Source organism: Scyliorhinus torazame, chromosome 8 (genome assembly GCF_047496885.1).
Source record: "Scyliorhinus torazame isolate Kashiwa2021f chromosome 8, sScyTor2.1, whole genome shotgun sequence".
Classification (NCBI taxonomy): Eukaryota; Metazoa; Chordata; class Chondrichthyes; order Carcharhiniformes; family Scyliorhinidae; genus Scyliorhinus; species Scyliorhinus torazame.
The window spans coordinates 142,846,641-142,866,231 of record NC_092714.1 but is presented as its reverse complement, the minus strand read 5'-3'; the positions used below and the strand labels follow the sequence as shown (position 1 = coordinate 142,866,231).

At 46.6% G+C, this 19,591-nt stretch overlaps 1 protein-coding gene across 9 annotated transcripts in view; it reads left to right on the top strand.

Moving 5' to 3' along the window:
• The window catches only part of LOC140428160 (leucine-rich repeat-containing protein 63), a 101,779-nt gene that overhangs the window by 13,620 nt on the left and 68,568 nt on the right, over positions 1 to 19,591 (top strand). For all 9 annotated transcript variants that reach the window (XM_072514294.1, XM_072514296.1, XM_072514295.1 and 6 more), the window contains 3 exons: positions 10,490 to 10,900; positions 14,060 to 14,134; positions 16,961 to 17,115. In XM_072514294.1, the coding sequence (XP_072370395.1) occupies positions 10,490 to 10,900; positions 14,060 to 14,134; positions 16,961 to 17,115 (641 nt within the window). The remainder of the gene's footprint in view (positions 1 to 10,489; positions 10,901 to 14,059; positions 14,135 to 16,960; positions 17,116 to 19,591) is intronic.

Genomic DNA, 19,591 nt, shown 5'->3' with positions numbered 1-19,591 from the left:
CATGTCCCTGTGATGCCCACAACATCATACCCACTAATTTCAATGTGCGCTACAAGTTCATTTACTCTGTTTCGTACGTTGCGCGCATTCAGGTACAACACCCTCAGTCCTGCGCTGACCGTCCCCCTTCTCTTAGTTGTCCCCTTATCTGCTGTGCCTGAAGTTAGATTCCTGCCGCTTTCTATGTTCTCTGTTCTATTACATGTTCTGGAAACTTTACTAACCTCTCCTGAGCCCCCGCCTCCCTAGCACTGTAACTTCACAGTGCCAGGGTCCCAGGTTCGATTCCCGACTTGGGTCACTGTCTGTGCGGAGTCTGCATGTTCTCCCCGTATCTGTGTGGGTTTCCTCTGGGTGCTCTGGTTTCCTCCCACAAGTCCCGAAAGACGTGCTTGTGAGGTGAATTGGACATTTGGAATTCTCCATCAGTGTACCCGAACAGAAGAATAGGGGATTTTCACAGTAACTTTATTGCAGTGCTAATGTAAGCCTACTGGTTACACTAATAAAGATTATTATTATTTAACTAATCTAGAGTCCTCATCATTAACCTGCACACCTACCTTCTCCTAGTTATGCGATTTGCCAGTACTTAGCTCCCAGCATGATTCAGTGGTGACCGTCCCATTGGAACAGCTCCATCCTTCCACAGTACTGGTGCCAATGTCCTATGAATTCAAACCCATTTCTCCCACACCAATCTTTGAGCCTCTTTAATCTTATTGACCCTGTGCCAATTATCTCATGGCTCAGGGTAGTAATCCAGAGATTATTACCTTTCTGGTTCTGCTTTTTAATTTAGCCCCAAGCTGCTCATATTCCTTCAGCAGAAACTCTATCCTTGTTCTGCCTATGTTGTTGGTATCTACGTGGACCACGACAACTGGATCGTTACCCTCTTACTTCAAATTCCACTGCAGCCCAGATGAGATTTCCCGAACCCGAGCACCAGATAGGCAACACAACCTTCAGGACTCTCTATCCTGGTCATAGAGAACAGCGTCTATGCCCCTAACATTTCTTCTCTCTCCCCCAACTTGAATGGCTCCCTGTACCATGGTGCTGTGGTCAGTTTGCTCATCCTCCTCACAATCCCCACTATCATCCACACAGGCAGCAAGAATCTTGAACCTATTGGACAAGGGCTGAGGCTCCTGCAACCCTACCTCCGGGATCCCTCTATCTACCTTATTCATAGTCACACCTTCTTTTGTGAGGGCCACGAAGAATCCAGCACGAGTTGAAGGATAGAAAGAAATACCATTTATTTACAATAACATATGGATACACAACAGCAGCAGCAACTCCCTTGCTGCTCACTCTCTAGCTGGTTCCAAACTCGCCAGCTTTATTTATGCAGAGAATCTGCTAATGATTTCTCCGCCCCCCCTCATTGGAGAAGCTCATACTCCCAAAGGATTGTGGGATTACCATTAGTCCCCAGCCAGTGGCAAGCAGGCAGGCTATAACATCCCTCCCCCCCAAAGCCCAAGGAATCCACAAAGACCCTGGTGAAGGAGGGCATAGGACTTGTTTTGCCACAAGCCGGACACCATTTGCACGAGGCATTGGATCGGGCGGCGTGTAACGAGATGGAGAACGGCGCTTCCGTGATGAATGGCTTAACGGTTGTACATCCACAGCCGTGGGCCTGAAGACTCCCCCTCTGAGGCCTCCTGTGTCTCCATCTCGGAGTCGAGAGTCCGCTGCCTCCATCATCTCGGCGTCTCTATCTCCACGGGATTCTGCAACGACATGCCAGGCTTTGAGTGCGGCACCAGAGGAAGATTGTGAGGAATACTCTCCACTATGTCTGGTCTCTGTGGCTGTAAAAATGAGATCCGGGGGCGGGGAATCTTTGGAAGAGATGGTCTTCTGGACCGAATGTGGTCTACATGCTTGCGCTGGAGACGACCCTGGGCTTGCACCTGGCAAGAGATAGGGCCCATTCAGCGAAGGATAACGCCAGGGACCCACTGGGCACCACCAGCAAAACTTTGAACGAACACTGGGTCACCGGACGCAAACTGCCGAATCGGCCGATGCCGAGAAAAACCATGTCCCTGCCGTTCTTGAGTGCGGTGTACTTTTGCGCTAATGTCCGGGAAAACCATGCTAAGGCAGGTGCGAAATCTCCGGCCCTTTAGGAGTTCTGCAGGAACTACCCCAGTCACCGCATGTGGAGTGGTCCTATATGAAAACAAAAAACAAGCCAGTCTCGTGTCCATAGACCCGGAAGACTGCTTCTTTAGGCCTCGTTTGAATGTCTGCACTGCGCGCTCCGCCAACCCATTGGAAGCCGGGTGGTATGGAGCGGTGCGGATATGGCGTATGCCGTTCATCTTCATGAACCTCGCAAACTCCTCACTTGTGAACGGAGTGCCATTGTCCATGACCAGCACCTCGGGGAGGCCATGCAGACTGAAAGACAAACGCATCTTCTCGATTGTTGCGCAGGACGTTGTGCCTACCATCTTATGCACCTCTAACCATTTAGACTGGGCATCGATTAACAGAAGGAACATTGATCCTTGAAAAGGGCCGGCGAAATCCGCATGCAAGCACGCCCAAGGCCGCCCTGGCCATTCCCAGTGATGCAGGGGCGCGGCCGGTGGAAGCTTCTGATGCTCCTGGCAAATGGAGCAGTTTTGGGCCACTTCTCAATGTCGGTGTCGAGGCCTGGCCACCAGACATAGCTCCGGGCCTACATTTTCATTTTGGTCACACCCAGATGGCCATTGTGCAAATCCCTTAGTATCAGCTCCTGTCCTTTTTCTGGGACAATCACACGCATCCCCCACAAGAGGATACCGTCTTCCACGCTACATTCTGACAGCTTGGAGGAAAATGCCCGCAACTCGCCTGGGAGCTGTCTATGCTGCCCACCATACAGGACTATGTGCCGAACCTTTGACAGGACTGGCTCCGTCTGGGTCTACTCACGGATCTGTGATGCCGTGACAGGCAAGGAGTCCATAAAATTTAGGGTTGCAACCTCCCCACCGGTCGTGGGGGTCGACATGGGGACGGTCAATAAAGGCAATCAGCTCAGTGCGTCGGCATTCGCCATCTGTGTTCCTGGTTTGTGCTCCAGAGAGTACTCGTAGGCAGCGAGCAACAAAGCCCAGCGCTGGATCCGTGCGGAAGCAATGGGCGGTATTGGCTTATCCTCTCTGAAAAGTCCCAGCAGAGGCTTATGATCAGTCACGATAGTGAAGTGGCGGCCATACACATACTGGTGGAAACGCTTCACCGCAAAGACCACAGCCAGGCCCTCCTTCTTGATCTGCGCGTACTTCTTTTCCGCTGCAGTCAATGTGCGGGAGGCGAAAGCTATCGGCCGCTCGGCCCTGTTCTCCATCTTGTGGAACAGGGCGGCCCCAATACCATACGGGGATGCATCACACGTGATGAGCAAAGGCTTTCCATGATCATAGTGGGTTAGTAACCCAGACAACAACAATTGTTGTATTACCCGCCGGAAAGCGGTTTCTTGCGGCTGACCCCAAACCCAGGTGTGATTCTTCTTTAGCAGAAGGTGCAACGGGGCCAGCGTAGTTGCCAGATTGGGGAGGAACTTCCCGTAATAGTTTACGAGGCTGAGAAAAGAACGAAGATGCGAACTGTCAGGGGGCGGGGGCCTGTGGAATTGCGGACATCTTCTCTGCGACGGGGTGCAAACCTTCGCGGTCCACCCGATAACCCAGGTAGACTACTTCCTTCACCTGAAAGACGCACTTTGTGCGACGTAAACAGACTCCAGCCTCTGAAAAGCGTCTAAGGACAGCCTCCAAATTTTCCAAATGTTCCTCCTCTGACATCCCTGTAATCAAAACGTCGTCTAGGTAGACAGCGACACGCGATAAAGATTCCCTCCATGACACGTTGAAAAATAGCGCAGGCAGAGGATACCCCAAAGGGCAACCGTGTAAATTCATACAGGCCCCGGTGTGTATTAATAGTTACATATGGTCAGGAGGCAGGGTCCAGCTCCAACTGTAGGTATGCGTGACTCATATCTAATTTCGTGAACGAGAGACCGCCTGCAAGCTTCGCGTAGAGATCCTCTATGCGAGACATTGGATATTGGTCGAGCTGGGAATCTGTATTCACTAAGTTTATAGTCGCCGCACAAGCGAACTGTGGCATCTGGCTTCATTACAGGTACAATTGGTGCTGCCCAGTCAGTGAAACAGATGGGCTGATAATACCCAAGGACTCCAAATGAATGAGCTCCCCTTCTACCTTCTCGAGCAAGGCGTAAGGCACCGGCAGCGCCCAGAAATAGCGTGGCGTGGCTCGACTTGGATACGGGCTATGGCCCCTTTTATTTTCCCAAACTGGGCTGGAATACATCTGGGTACCGTCCTAGCACCTCAGTCAACCCTCCAGAACCTGTTTGGAGGATGTGCTGCCACTGCAGCCCGCAAATTGCGCAACTAGTCCCGACCCAACAGGCTGGGCCTGTGGCCGCGCACCACGATAAGTGGGAAACACCCCTCCTGGCGTCCATAAACAACAGGGGTCGTCATAGTTCCTGCAATGTCCAATGGCTCCCCCGTGTATGTGACCAACCTCGGCTGTGTGTCGGTTAATGTAAGGGTCTGTATACCCTGCTTGATGCGGCCGAATGTCCTCTGAGCGATCACGGAGACCACTGCGCCAGTGTCCAACTCCATCTCAAGCGGGTGACCATTGACACGGGAAGCTGCTACACAATGCAGCTGCAGGCAGTCGTCCTCCGTCTCCACGTCCTCGGGAGTAGTCGCCGCAGGTTCATCCAAATGGAAGGTACAGACCCTGGCCTGTCCCCAGTTTCTGTCGGAACGACGGCGCCTTTGGCGTCCCCAGGACTGGCATCTGCATCGGGGTCGGTGCCCACAAGTCCGACACGGACATGGCTCATCCATTGGTTCTGGAGAAGGCTCCCTTCGGGGAGGAACGTCCGACGGCCACTGGCGCCGATCCAGACGTGGCCTCGCCCAAGGTACTGCAGGGGTGCGGGGAGACGCTTTTGGATGGAAGGGGTTGCACCCCAAGGCGTGCACCTCCATTCCCTGTAGCTCCTGCACTCCCCATTCTGCACTCTCTGGGGACAATACTATTTAAATGGCCTGTTGAAAAGTCAATGTTGGCTCAGCTAACAATTTTCTCTGTGTGGCCGCATTATCAATACCGCAAACCAAACGGTCACGTAACATTTCTGACAAGGTCTCATCATAGTCACAGTACTCCGCAATCCTGCGTAGCCTGGATAGAAACTCTGCAAGGGATTCTCCTGGGGTCCTCTCAGTGGTATTAAACCGGTAACGCTGGACTATCGTGGACGGGGTTGGGTTAAAATGTTGCCCCACTAAGTTTACAAGTTCATCAAACGCCTTGGTGGCCGGCGCAGCTGGGTACGTAAGGCCCCGAATCACCCCAAACGTATGCGGGCCGCAGGCAGTGAGCAAAATGACCACCTGGCATTCGTTTTCGGTGATGTTGTTTGCCCGGAAATATTAACACATCCGTTGTGCGTACTGGTTCCACCTTTCCAGCGCAGCATCAAAAACATCCAAATGTCGATACAGAGACATGGTGTAACAGAAAAACAACTTCCAACCTATATCCAACAAAAATCCAGGGAGGTGGCTTCAGTAGCATAGACAGCTTTAACACTTTAACCCTCGTCACCAGTTTTGTGAGGGCCACGAAGAATCCAGCACGAGTTGAAGGATAGAAAGAAATAACATTGATTTACAATAAAGTGGATATGCAGCAGCAACAGCAGCAGTTTATGCAGGGAATCTGCTAATGATTTCTCCGCTCCCCTCATTGGGAAAGCTCATACTCCCAAAGGATTGTGGGATTGCCATTAGTCCCCAGCCAGTGGTAAGCAGGTAGGTTATAACACCTTCCTGTCCCTGACTACTGGCTGAATTCAAAGTAGTAATCTAAGGGTTGTGACTGCCTCTTGAAACCCAGCATGCAGGTAACTCTCCCCCTCCCTGATATGTCGCATTCAGACTAAATTCAGACTCCAGCTCATCGACTCTGAGCCAAAATTCCTCAAACAATCAACACTTGCTATAGATGTGTTCACTGGAAACACAATGGGGTCCAGCAGCTTCCACATTATGCAGGTACAACACATCGCATGGCCCTGCATCTTTATTTTATTTAATTAGTTTTTAATTTGTGTTTATTTTAATTTCCAGATGATTTTTAGTCTTTCCAATCTGTAAAATATTTCTCTTTTTACCTTCAATCTAAAGCAATTTTGAATAGATAATGCAAATTGGCTGGTAAGTAACTGCTAATGAACTTACTGTTTTCCTATGACATCTCTCCTGGAATGTTTTTCAAACTTAGCCCACTGTCCAGAGGTGTCCCTGGCAGCACCCGCTCTTTTTAATTCTGTGCTCTGACTCTCATTTATGATTTATAAAGATCCAAAATTCTTTGGACTCTGGAATGGTTCCTACAGATTGGAAGGTGGTGAATTTAACCGCGCTATTTAAAAAGGGAGGTAGAGAGAAAACAGGGAACTATAGACCAGTGAGCCTAACGTCGCTAGTAGGGAAGTTGCTGGAGTCCATTATCAAGGATTTCATAGCACAGCATTTGGAAAGCAGTGGTTTAATCAGACAAAGTCAGCATGTATTTATGAAAGGAAAATCATGCTTGACAAATCTACGAGAATTCTTTGAAGATGTAACTGGTAGAGTTGACCAGGCGGTGCATGTGGTTTATTTAGACTTTAAGAAGGCTTTCGACAAGATCTGACATAACAGATTAATATGTAAAGTTAAAGTGCATGAGATTACGGCTGGTGTCTTGAGATGGGTAGAAAGCTGGTTCGCAGACAGGAAGCAAAATGTTTGATTAAATGGGTCTTTTTCTGATTGGCAGGCAGTGAGTGGGATACTGCAGGGATCTGTGCTAGGACCCCAACTGTTCATGTTATATATTAATGATTTTGGATGAGGGAACTAAATGTATTGCCTCCAAATTTGCAGATGATGCAAAGTTGGGTGGTGGAGCTGTGAGGAGGAAGCAGAGATGCTTCAGTGGGATTTGGGCAGGTGAGTGAGTGGGCACATGCATGGCAGATGCAGTCTAATGTAGATAAATGTGAGGTTATCCACTTCGGTAACAAAAATAGGAACAAATTATTATTTGAATTGGTGTAAATTGAGAGAGGTGGATACTCAGCGAGATCTTCGTGTCCTCGTGCATCAGTCGCTGAAAGTAAGCGTGCAGGAACAGCAGGCAATAAAGAAGGCAAATGGTATGTTTTGATAATCTTTATTGTCACAAGTAGGCTTACATTAACGCTGCAATTAAGTTACTGTGAAATGACCCTAGTCGCCACATTCCGACACCTGTTCGGGTACACAGAGGGAGAATTCAGAATATCCAAATGACCTAAAAACATGTCTTTCGGGACTTGTGGGATTAAACCGGAGCACCCGGAGGAAACCCACGCAGATACGGGGAGAATGTGCAGACTCCGCACAGACAGTGACCCAAGCCAGGAATCGAACCTGGGACCCTGGCGCTGTGAAGCTATAGTGCTAACCACTATGCTACCGTGTTGGCCTTCACAGCGAGAGTATTTGAGTATAGGAATAGAGATGTTTTATTTTAAGTGTATAGGGCATTGGTGCGGCCACACTTGGAGTATTGTGTGCAGTTTTGGTGTCCTTATCTGAGGAAAGATGTTCTTGCTATTAAGGGAGTGCAGCAAAGATTTACCAGGCTGATTCCTGGGATGGCGGGACTGTCATAGGAGGAGAGACTAAATCGGTTAGGATTATATTCATTGGGAGTTTAGAAGAGTGCGACGGGATCTCATCGAAACTTAGAAAATTCTAACAGGATTAGACAGGGTAGATTCAGAAAGAATGTTCCCAATGGTGGGGGAGTCCAGAACTATGGGTCATAGTTTGAGGATAAGGAGTAAACCTTTTAGGCCTGAGGTGAGGAAAAGTATCTTATAATAATATTTATTATTGTCACAAGTAGGCTTACATTAACACTGCAATGACGTTACTGTGAAAATCCCCTAGTTGCCACACTTCACTGCCTGTTCGGGTACACAGAGGGAGAATTCAGAATGTCCAATTCACCTAACAAGCAGTTCTTTCGGTACTTGTGGGAGGAAACCGGAGCACCCGGAGGAAACCCCCGCAGACACGGAGAGAACATGCAGACTCCGCACAGACAGTGACCCATGCGGGAATCGACCCTGGGACCCTGGTGTTGAGAGGGTCCACCGTGTTACCTTGCTGCCCATTCACCCAGAGAGTGGCGAATCTGTGGAATTGGCTACCACAGAAAGTAGATGAAGCCAAAACATTGTGTAATTTCAAGACGGAATTAGATATAGCCCTTGGGGCTAAAGGGACAAAGGGATATAGGAGGACTGTGGGGTCAGGGTATTGAACTTGATGATCAGCCATGATCATAATGAATGATGGAGCAGGCTCGAAGGGCCAAATGGCCTCCTCCTGCTTCTATTTTCTATGTTTCTATCTGCTTTCAAACCATCCAAGTCTATTGGATGCTGAGTTTGAGTAGGAATGCTTACTAAGGATGCTGCCATCTCTAACATAGGGTATCTGAAGTCAATTGTAGTACATCTGGCACCACGCCAAGAGAGATCAACTTCCTCATAATACAGATTGAATTTGGTCAATCTGTCTCAGTCCCTAACTAAGTGCTGCATTTACCCACTGACCCACTGATATTTGACTCTTTTGGATCTAAATTTATAAGTCCATTCAACTTAGTTGATTTTTTTTCTCTGTACCTACTCCCAATACAGAAATACCCGTTTTGCCTTGACTTGAGCACCAAACCCGCCCTGGACTAACAAATGTCTTGACCACATGTGAATACTAAAGTTGATGTGATTTTGAAAGGCTAGTGAATAAAGTTTATAATTTATCAGAAAACACAGCACCAGCTTCCATTTGTATACTGATGACACCCAATTCTATCTCACATTTACCTTTCTTGACTCCTTCATTATCTCTAAATTGTCAGACTAATTGTCCGACATCTAGGGCGTCATTCTCCGACCCCCCGCCGGGTTGGAGAATGGCCGTTGGCCGCCGTGAATCCCGCCACCGCCCCCGCCGAAGTCTCCGGTACCGGAGATTGGGCGGGGGCGGGAATCGGGCCGCGCCGGTTGGCGGGACCCCCCGCTCAATTCTCCGGCCCGGATGGGCCGAAGTCCCGCCCAGAAATTGCCTGTCCCGCCGACGTAAATCAAAGCTGGTATTTACCGGCGGGACCAGGCGGCGTGGGCGGGCTCCGGGGTCCTGGGGGGGCCGCGGGGCGATCTGACCCCGGGGGGTGCCCCCACGGTGGCCTGGCCCGCGATCGGGGCCCACCGATCCGCGGGCGGGCCTGTGCCGTGGGGGCACTCTTTCCCTTCCGCCTCCGCCACGGCCTCCACCATGGCGGAGGCGGAAGAGACTCTCCCCACTGCGCATGCGCGGGAAACTGTCGGCGGCCGCTGATGCTCCCGCGCATGCGCCGCATTTCCGCGCCAGCTGGCGGGGCACCAAACGCCATTTCCGCCAACTGGCGGGGCAACAAACGCCATTTCCGCCAGCTGACAGGGCGGAAATCCCTTCGGCGTCGGCCTAGCCCCTCAATGTTGGGGCTCGGCCCCCTAAAGATGCGGAGCATTCCGCACCTTTGGCCCGGCGCGATGCCCATCTGATTGGGGCCATTTTTGGCGCCAGTCAGCAGACATCGCGCCATTGGGGGAGAATTTCGCCCCTAGTCCTGAATGAGGAGAAATTTTAACAACTAAATATTGGGAAGCGATTGTCTTCAGACCCCATCCTATCTTCAACTCTGTTTTAAAGCCCTTCATGCTCTGACCATTTCTTATCTCTGTAATTCCTTCAAGCCCTGCAATCCTGTGAGATAGCTGTGCTCCTCCAAATCAGGCCTCTTATACATCCCTGATTTTAATTGCTTCACCATTGGTGGCCATACCTTCAGCTGGTGAAGCCCTAACCTCTGGAAATTCCTCCCAAGACCCCTCTGCTTCTTTAACTCTCTCTCATCCATTCAAAGACTTCTTAAAACCTGCCACTTTAAACAAGCTTATGGTGATCTGTCTAATATCTCCTTTATGTGGATTGGTGTCAAATTTTGTTTGATGAGGCTCCTATGATGCACCTTATTATAATAAGGGTGTTATGTAAATGCTCATTATTATTATTTTTTATTGTCACTTATAGTAAAATGTTCTGTTATATATGTCAGCAAAACCCTTCCACATTCTCCCTCACGGTATAATTTAACCAATCTCTGTGCTGCATTTTCTACATTTACATTTCGGGTCACTTCACAAATATTACAGTAAACATTTTAAGAGTATTTGCCAGAATGTATAAATGCAGTGCAATAAAATAGTGCATGAAAATAATTGCTATTCCAGGATTTTTAAACCATTTACAGCCTTTTAAAATATATGTTATAGATAAAATTTCAACGAAAGATACATCAGCTCCCCATGGTGGATACAGTAGAGAACAGGACTCGACCAACCAACCAGTGATACCCTCCAGACCTTCTGCTTCAAATAGATTTCTTTCCTCTGGTTTTAAAACGGTACACAGACAGAATGTTCAGAAGTTTGCAGAAGATGACCTTTCGTGCAATACTCCAGCTAAGTTCAGTTTGGATGGTTTTCTTTACAAACCTAGAGTGAATTCTCCACCTTTACAAACTAAAGAGATAGTTTTATCCCACTACAACTATGAAAAAATTGTGAAACTACTTGCCATAGAGTTGTGGAGCCAGAATCAGGAAAAAGTGAACATAGTACAATTGCCTTTCGATGATATTCCAGCGGTATCGAGACGAATCCCTGAGAGACAGCGTATTATTGGTAAGATATTTCCTCCGCTTGGGAAAGTTAAAGCTAAAATTCTGGGATTGGCTTGCTTGTAAACAGAAAATCGCTTCAAGTAGCAGAGAAGATTTCAGGGTTTTAAAAGTATATTTTCCTGAATTGCTGATGAAAAATATATTTGGAAGTGGAGGAACTAAAGTTTCCCTGTGTTAGAGAAGGAGGTGGGGTGACAAATTTGCCACTTTACTCTTCATCATCATATAACAACCTCCGCTAGAAGTGTATGTGTGTGGAGATGAACTGAAAACGGAAATATTGTAACTTGTGCTCTGCAGTGAAAGAGTGTAACAACACTCATTTAAAGATTCACACATGCTGCTAAGACATGTACCCTAGAGAAGGGTTTATGCCTTCTGGAGAGGTTGAATAAACTTGGTTTGTTCTCACTGGATCGACGGAGGTTGACGGGTGACCTAATACAGGTCTACAAAATTATGTGGGGCACAGACAGAGTGGATAGTCAAGGCTTTTTCCCAGGGTAGAGGGGTCAATTACTAGGGGGCATAGGTTTAAGGTGCGAGGGGCAAGGTTTAGAGCAGATGTACAAGGCAAGTTTTTTTACACAGAGGGTAGTAGGTGCCTGGAACTCGCTGCCGGAGGAGGTGGTGGAAGTGGTTTAAGGGGCGTCTTGACAAATACATGAATAGGATGGGAATAGAGGGATAGGGACCCCGGAAGTGTAGAAGATTTTAGTTTAGACGGGCAGCATGGTCGGCGCAGGCTTGGAGGGCCGAAGGGCCTGTTCCTGTGCTGCACTTTTCTTTGTTCTTTGAAAAGAAGGGACAAAATTGGCATACACAAGGGGAAAATTCAGGAGTGCCAACATTTAAAGGACCCTACTTCACTCTGTCTATGCCTTGGTCATAAATAGTGAAGTCTGAGGAGCTCCAAATATTGGGCCTCAGATCTCATTATACTGATGATAACATAGTAGGCAGAGGCTGAAAAGGTAAGTGCTGCAAAGTTGGGCTGCCTCTAATGGCCACAGGTAAGTGGTGACTTTGGACTCAGTGTGGCTGGGGCATGGATAGCAACAGGTGGGAGTGATTGGGCCCTCTGGTCTCGGGTGTATCAGATGTTAGGGAGAATTGAAGGTTGGAGATGTCAAGATCACAATCGCTGTGATCAGAATAGGGATTGCGATAAACTTTTACGTGGGTAATGTTTAGCTTTGCTTTTCCATGAAGAGCTAATTGCCTCGGTACAAACCAATGTAGCAGGGAGTTGAAACATTTAGGCCCCTGTTTCTTTTATTAATTAATACGGTGAGGCTGTCACTAATAAGGCCAGCAGTTATTGCCCATCCCTAGTCGCCCTTGAGAAGATGGTGATGATCTGCCTTCTTGAACAAAACTAAATGGCTTATTAAGCCATTTTAGAGAACAGCTAAGAGTCAACTATGTTGCTGTGGGTCTGGAGTTACATATGGGCCAGACCAGGTAAAGAGATTCCCTTCCTTAAAGGATATTATATGTAAAGAACCTGATTGACTTGAGGCTTGGGTCAAGGACCCCTCTTGTTTGTCTTTGCCCAATGTTATGAGCAGCGTAGGTCCTGCCCTCCATTTGTGGACCAATTAGGAGACTGTTTAGCACTTGAAAAACAGGCATAATTTAACTTTCCCTTAGACTGGACAGCACGTGCCCCTATCATCAGCCCTGCAGGGAATGATTAGATATCATCAATTGGTTTGAAATCTAATTCCAATCAAGAGACTTGAAGGCCTCTGATAGTTGTAAGAATCCCATGTCAAATGATTAAAGGTTGTCAGAGCTATTAGTTTTGGACATTGGCCCATAGCAACAGTTTCCTGTAACTCAGCAGGAATAGGTATTAAATTGTTATGCTACCTCACAGAAACTGTAAATATAGTTGGTGTAGGAAATGGAAGGTGAAATACTTAACAAAATCACAGCCACACCTGGTTTTGAAGTGTTGAATTTCTGAAAATGTGATTCTGTTAATGGGCTATTGGGAAAAGAGACATTGTCCCATTTGTTTTGTTAGAAGAGCAGATCTCAGAGGATGAAAAGTGCACTTCTAGAGATATTACTAGTTCTGTGTCAGAACCAGCACCTATGACTATGATTCATTAATGTGTAGTTATGTTGTGTGCTAATGTTCATTTACTTGCCGACACTTTAAACTTACTCCTGGCAGTAAAATATGTTTTTTAAGCAGTAATGAGTATACTAATTTATTCAAATTGACATTATTTCCTCATTAGAGTAATTGCTCCCATTTAATGCAGGTATTAAAGCATTCGAGGGAGCAGCAGAATTTTAGTTGTGAGGCAAACGTGGATGATGGACTGAAAAGCTCTTTACAGAGAGAGGCATTGCTTCAAGCTAATCCCTGATTTAATTTACATAATACGAATAGAATACAATGTTCACTGTGAAATCTATCTATTTCCTGTGTTCCTCACTGATCAAAATAATAGAGGTGCCATCTTACTATCCATGTAGACTTAGACCAGCTTTTTTAAATAAGTTGAGTTTAGTCAAAGCTAGCTGGTCTACGCTTACCGTTGCTGGACACAGCTTACCTGCTGTGTCCTGAGAAGAAAGAGAACTCTTCTTTTCTTTGGGTTTGTGAGCTGGAGTGGGCTTGGGGCTTGACCAACAGAGCAGGCATGTAAGATCACCACCTTAATTGAACACCTCTCCTTTGATCCCAGTCGAAACAATTGTACAAAGGGAGCGATACAACATGTGCCCCCCCCTCCTCAGGTGTCACAAGGAAGCCAACATGTCACCACAGCGCAAAATGTCCGAGATTGTACATAACCACCCTAGCCTTTGTTTATTGGTAGAATTGGCACTTTAAACATTGTGGCGTGCCAGTCACATCCCAAGAACAACGTTTCTTTTTAAAACTATCTTGCCAGTTCCCTCCCTTATTCCACATAGAACTCCCATACATTAGTTTTCCCTCATTTGTTACCAGAAGAAGACCAGTCACCATTTTCTCAGGGACAAATAAGGATGGGAAACAAATTGCTGAGCTTCCCATTGATTCCCACATCCAAAGCATAAAATGCAACAAATTTGTTCGAACAAGTAAGTGAACCTTCATATTGTAAATGTAATAAATATTATTTAGTACTAATAACTGGAAATGTTATTGTTCCAGAAATGATTGCTACTACTAAAACCCAAGAAAATCACTTTGGACATGGTATCAGCTCAGAATTGCCCAGTCACCCAGGTAATGAAAATATTGTAAATTGTGACAACATGGGATGGAATGGAACATAAAAGCATAATCACACCAGTTGAACATTTGCCATGATACTCAGCTTTATCTTTGAAAAATTATCATACTCTGTTCAATGTAGTGTTACAAAACACTTCACACAAAACAGGTGTATCAGGCCAACATTTATTTTTAAAAATCAATATCTCATGGCAGAGTATGAAATGTAGACGATCCATAATAAATATATGTAGGCTAGCATTTACATTTAAGAAGTCTTATTGCACAATTCATTGATAATAAAGGAGCCAGTTTTAAGAAGACACTTAGATAAGCTGGCTTTCTGTCTTTATTTGCAGAAACTCATCCCTCAAGATTAATAACTTAGACAGTTTCTTAGTGACACTTGCCATCTCTGTCAGTAAATTGAGTTGCAAAACTCCCAGTGGCATAAAAGGTGATAGAAAAATAAAATCATTTGTTGAGTGTTAATATGTACCTGGGATTTGAACTTAAAATGGCAGGTATGGGCTGGGACGTAGGGTTGGAGGACATTGCGGAATATCAAACATATTTGCATCGTGGACTATTTGTAGATGAGAATAAGGATGTTAAAGTCCATCTGCTGGAAGTCAGTAACAACAGGGATGAAATTAGGATAGTACTTGCAACTGTTTTCTACCAGAAGTGCTAAGTAGGTGATCCATCTTGGGCTCATCTTGAGCTTCCCATCACCATAGATGACAGTCTTCAGCAATTAGATATGCCACACATGATACTAAGAAATGGCAGAGTGCACTAAATACAGCAAAGGCTGTTGCCCAGGTATGTCTTGTCCATAAAAGTGGACATTAATTGACCAACATCTCAAATGGGGATTTGAGCTCTTCTAACCAGTACACATACAGCACTGGTAATGGGCAAAATTGCCAAGTAATCCTGTCAAAAAAATGTAGTAAAAATTTAATCAACAGTGATATCAGGTAGTATACTCATCAATGTCTCCACAGTCCCAAAGGACCAAAAGCTGTCCTCTCCTTTGCGAGCTGACTAGTGCTGATTTAACCTGAAGGTTACCACACCTTGGGCAAGGCTGAGAAGGCAGGGCCTTCATGAATAATCTCAGTCGGTACGGAAATTGAAACCGTGCTCTTGATGTTGTTCCACACCATGAACCAGCCGTCCAGCCAACTGAGCTAGCTGACCCCCAGTCAATAACTCACCAATAACCCGTTCCCTGATGCGCAGTTTAGATTCTGCCTCCCAAATCCCGAATCACACAAAGCACAAGAGGCCCTTTGGCCCATTGGGTTTCCACCAACACATGAAAACACCTGACCTTTCTACCTAATCCCATTTGTCAGCATTTGGCCCATAGCTTTGAATGTTATGACATGCCAAGTACTCGTCCAGGTACTTATTAAAGGATGTGAGTCAGCCCACCTCTACCACCCTTCCAGGCAGTGCATTCCAGACCATCACCACCTTCTGTATAAGTTTCCCATGTGGGACCTTGTCAAAGACTTTGCTGAAATCCATATGAACTACATCATCTGCACTATCCTCATCTGTATACCTGGTCACCTTCTCAAAAACTTCAATCAAATTTGTTAGGCATGACCTCCCTCGGACAAAGCCATGCTGACCATCCCTGTGACAAAAGTAACCTATCCTTCCTCACCCGTCTCTACCAGTCTGCAGCATTTGATATTGTTGACCACATTAACTTCCCCCAACCCCTCTCCATTGCTGCCCAGTTGGGTGGATCTGCACTTACCAGGTACCTTTCTTATCTATCTTATCGTATCAGGAGTATGAGTTGCATTAACTTACCTTCCTGCTCCTTCACTATTATCTCTGATGTCCCTCATGGATTATTCTTGCCTCTATTTCTTGTCTACTTGCTGCCCTGTGGTGAAATCACCTGAAAATATAACGTTAGTTTTCCCATGTATGCTGGCGACACCCGATTTCCTCAATTTCCACCACTCTTAATTTCCCCACTCTGCTGACTCCATCCCTCTCTCTGGTAACTGTCTGAGGCAAAACCAGACTTTTCTCAAACTTGGTGCCATATTTCACCCCACATTCGCCTCCAACCACATATTTTCTCCATCACTCAGATGGTTAATTTCCTTCTTGATGTCACCACCTGATTCTTCCCCTGCCTCAACTCATCTGCTACCAAAACCTTTCTCCATGCCTTTGTTATCTTTAACTTGACTATTGCAACACAATCCTGGCCGACCGTCCACATTCTCCCTCTGTAATCTTAAGGTCATCCAAAATTCTACTGCCCATGTTCTTACTTACATCAAGTCCCATTCACTCATCAATCCTGTGCTCATTGGCCTACACTGGCTACTGGTCAAGCCATGCCTTGATTTTAAAGTTCTCACCCTTTTTAAACCCTCAATAGCTTTACTCCTCCTCTCTATTTCTGTAACCTCCTCCAGACCCATAACCTTCCAGGTATCTGTACTCTTTAATTCTGGCCTCTTGAGCATCCATGATTTTAATTGCTCCAACATTGGTGGCTGTGCCTACAGCTAACTAGACCCCAAGCTCTGGAATACCGTCCCAACACCTCTCCGTCTTTCTACCTCTTTTTCTTTTTTTAGGGCACTCCCTAAAACCTACTTCTCAACCAAGCTTTTGACCATTTGTCCTAATACTTCCTCATGTGGCTCGGTGTCCCATTTTGTTTTTTGATGCTCCTGCCTTAGGAAGTTTTATTACATTAATAGCTCTATATAAATACAAGTTGTTGTGCTGCCTTCAGTAAATGAATAAACTTGCATTTCAGCATTAACAAGATTCATATTTTTCTGACTTCAGGAACAGTTCCAAATGCTGAAGGATATAAACAATTTCTTGAATCTTCAGACTCTGAATCCTCAACCACAGAGGAAGAACCAGAAAGAAGGATAAACCCATATGATTTTTTCATTCTGAGATCACTAGCAATGGGAAGTGACTGTTTAAATTTCAGGGTAAGTAGTTTAAAGATCCAGTCATTAAAATTTAGCAATTTTCATCAAATGTAGAATTTGTATTTAGACTATTAAAAAGAGTGCAAATTTGCAAGCTGACCAGTTTCAGAACTTGGAGTGAGGCAGGGAAAAGCCTCGAGGAAGAGCTGCATAATTGTACTCGTGCTGAGCTAACACAGCATGGCAGAGGCGTATGCTCTGCTGAGTGCCCTCTTCACTTGTTATTGTTATGTTTTAGTTTGCTGTGAGAGTTTTTCAGCGTGATTGGCTGCTTGGTGACATCACTGTTGCTGGACACCAGAGATCTCCTACAGCTGGCACCAGAATGAAAGTAAATCTGGGAAATGTGCAATCTATGTCTTGTAGACAAACTAGATCTTTATGAGCAGCTTTCTTTTGAGGTCAGCGGCGAGCACTGTGACTGTCACTGATCACAAAATCTGGGCCTTTGTATAATTCGGGGCGGTGGTTAGCACTGCTGTCTCACAGTGCCAGGGACCCAGGTTCAATTCCGGCCTTCCGGCCTTGGGTCGCTGTCGGTGTGGAGTTTGTACCTTCTCCCCGTATCTGCGTAGGTTTCCTCCGGGTGCTCTGGTTTCCTCCCACAGTCCAAAATGTGTGGGTTAGGTGAATTGGCCGTGATAAATTGCCCCTTAGTGTCCTGGGATGTGCAGGTTAGGCTACGGGAAGAGATTTTTGTTGTTGCACCACTCCACTAGGTTCTCTATCTTCCTCCTGTATTCTGACTCATCGTTGTTCGAGATCCGTCCCACTACAGTTGTGTCGTCAGCAAACTTGTAGATGGAGTTGGAGCCAAATTTTGCCACGCAATCGTGTGTGTATAGGGAGTATAGTAGGGGCTAAGTACGAAGCCTTGCGGTGTCCTGGTATTGAGGACTATCGTGGAGGAGGTGTTGTTGTTTATTCTTACTGATTGTGGTCTATGTGTCAGGAAGTCAAGGATCCAGTTGCAGAGTGAGGAACCAAGTGAATGGGCAGCACGGTAGCATAGTGGTTAGCACTGTTGCTTCTCAGGGCCAGAGTCCCAGGTTCGATTCCTGGCTAGGGTCACTGTTTGTGTGGAGTCTGCACGTTCTCCCTGTGTTTGCTGGGTTTCCTTCGGGTGCTCCAGGTTTCTCCCAAAATTCCCAAAGACGTGCTGTTAGGTACTTTGGACATTCTGAATTCTCCCTCTGTGTACCCGAACAGGTGCTGGAATGTGGTGACTAGGCGCTTCTCACAATAACTTAATTGCGGTGTTAATATAAGTCTACTTGTGACAATAAAGATTATTGTTATTAGGGTTTGAAGCTTTGACATGAACTTAGCTGGGATTGTGGTGCTGAAGGCGGAGCTGTAGTCAATAAATAGGAGCCTGAAGTACGAATCCTTGTTGCCGAGATGCTCCAGGGATGAGTGTAGGGCCAGGGAGAAGGAGTCATATACTAGTTGCGGCGGTATAATAATTGCAGTGGGTCTAGGCATTCTGGGAGTATGGAGTTGATGTGCCTCATGACCAACCTCTCGAAGCACTCCATTATGATTGATGTCAGGGCCACCGGACGGTAGTCATTGAGACACGTTGCCTGGTTCTTCTTTCGCACCGGTATGATGGTGGTCTTCTTGAACAGAGAAGGGAGAGGTTGAATATGTCCGTGAACACACCTGCGAGCTGGACCGTGCAGGACCTGAGTGCACGACCTGGGGCCCCGTCCTGGCCCGTCGCCTTCCGAGGGTTCGCTTTCAAGAAGGCCGATCTGATTTCGGAAGTTGTGAGGGTGAGTATGGGTGTGTCCGGGGCTGCTGGGGCAGTCGACAGCGGTTTGATGGTTTGCTGCTCGAACCGAGCATAGAATGTGTTGAATTCACCAGTGAGAGGTTCGCTGCTGCCGGAGATTCTGCTCGGCTTCACTTTGTAGCCCATTATGTTGTTTAATTCTTGCCACAACCGACGAGACTCTGTAACACTTGTCTGTGACTCTAGCTTGGTTTAATATTGTCTCTTGGCATCCCTGATGACTTTGCGGAGGTCATACCTGGATTTCTTGGACAGGTCAGGGTCGCTTGACTTGAACACCTCAGACCTGGCCTTCAATAGGGCGCCAATATCCCGATTAAGCCATGGTTTCCGGTTGGGGAATATACGTACTACTTTCTTTGGCACGTAGTCGTCTACACATTTGCTGATAAAGTCTGTGACAGTGGTGGCGTACTCCTGTAGGTTGGTCGCTGAGTTCTTAAATATAGAACATAGAACATACACTGCAGAAGGAGGCCATTCGGCCCATCGAGTCTGCACCGACCCACTTAAGCCCTCACTTCCACCCTATCCCCGTAACCCAATAACCCCGCCTAACCATTTTTGGTCATTAAGGGCAATTTATAATGGCCAATCCACCTAACCCGCACGTCTTTGGACTGTGGGAGGATACCGGAGCACCCGGAGGAAACCCACGCAGACACTGGGAGAATGTGC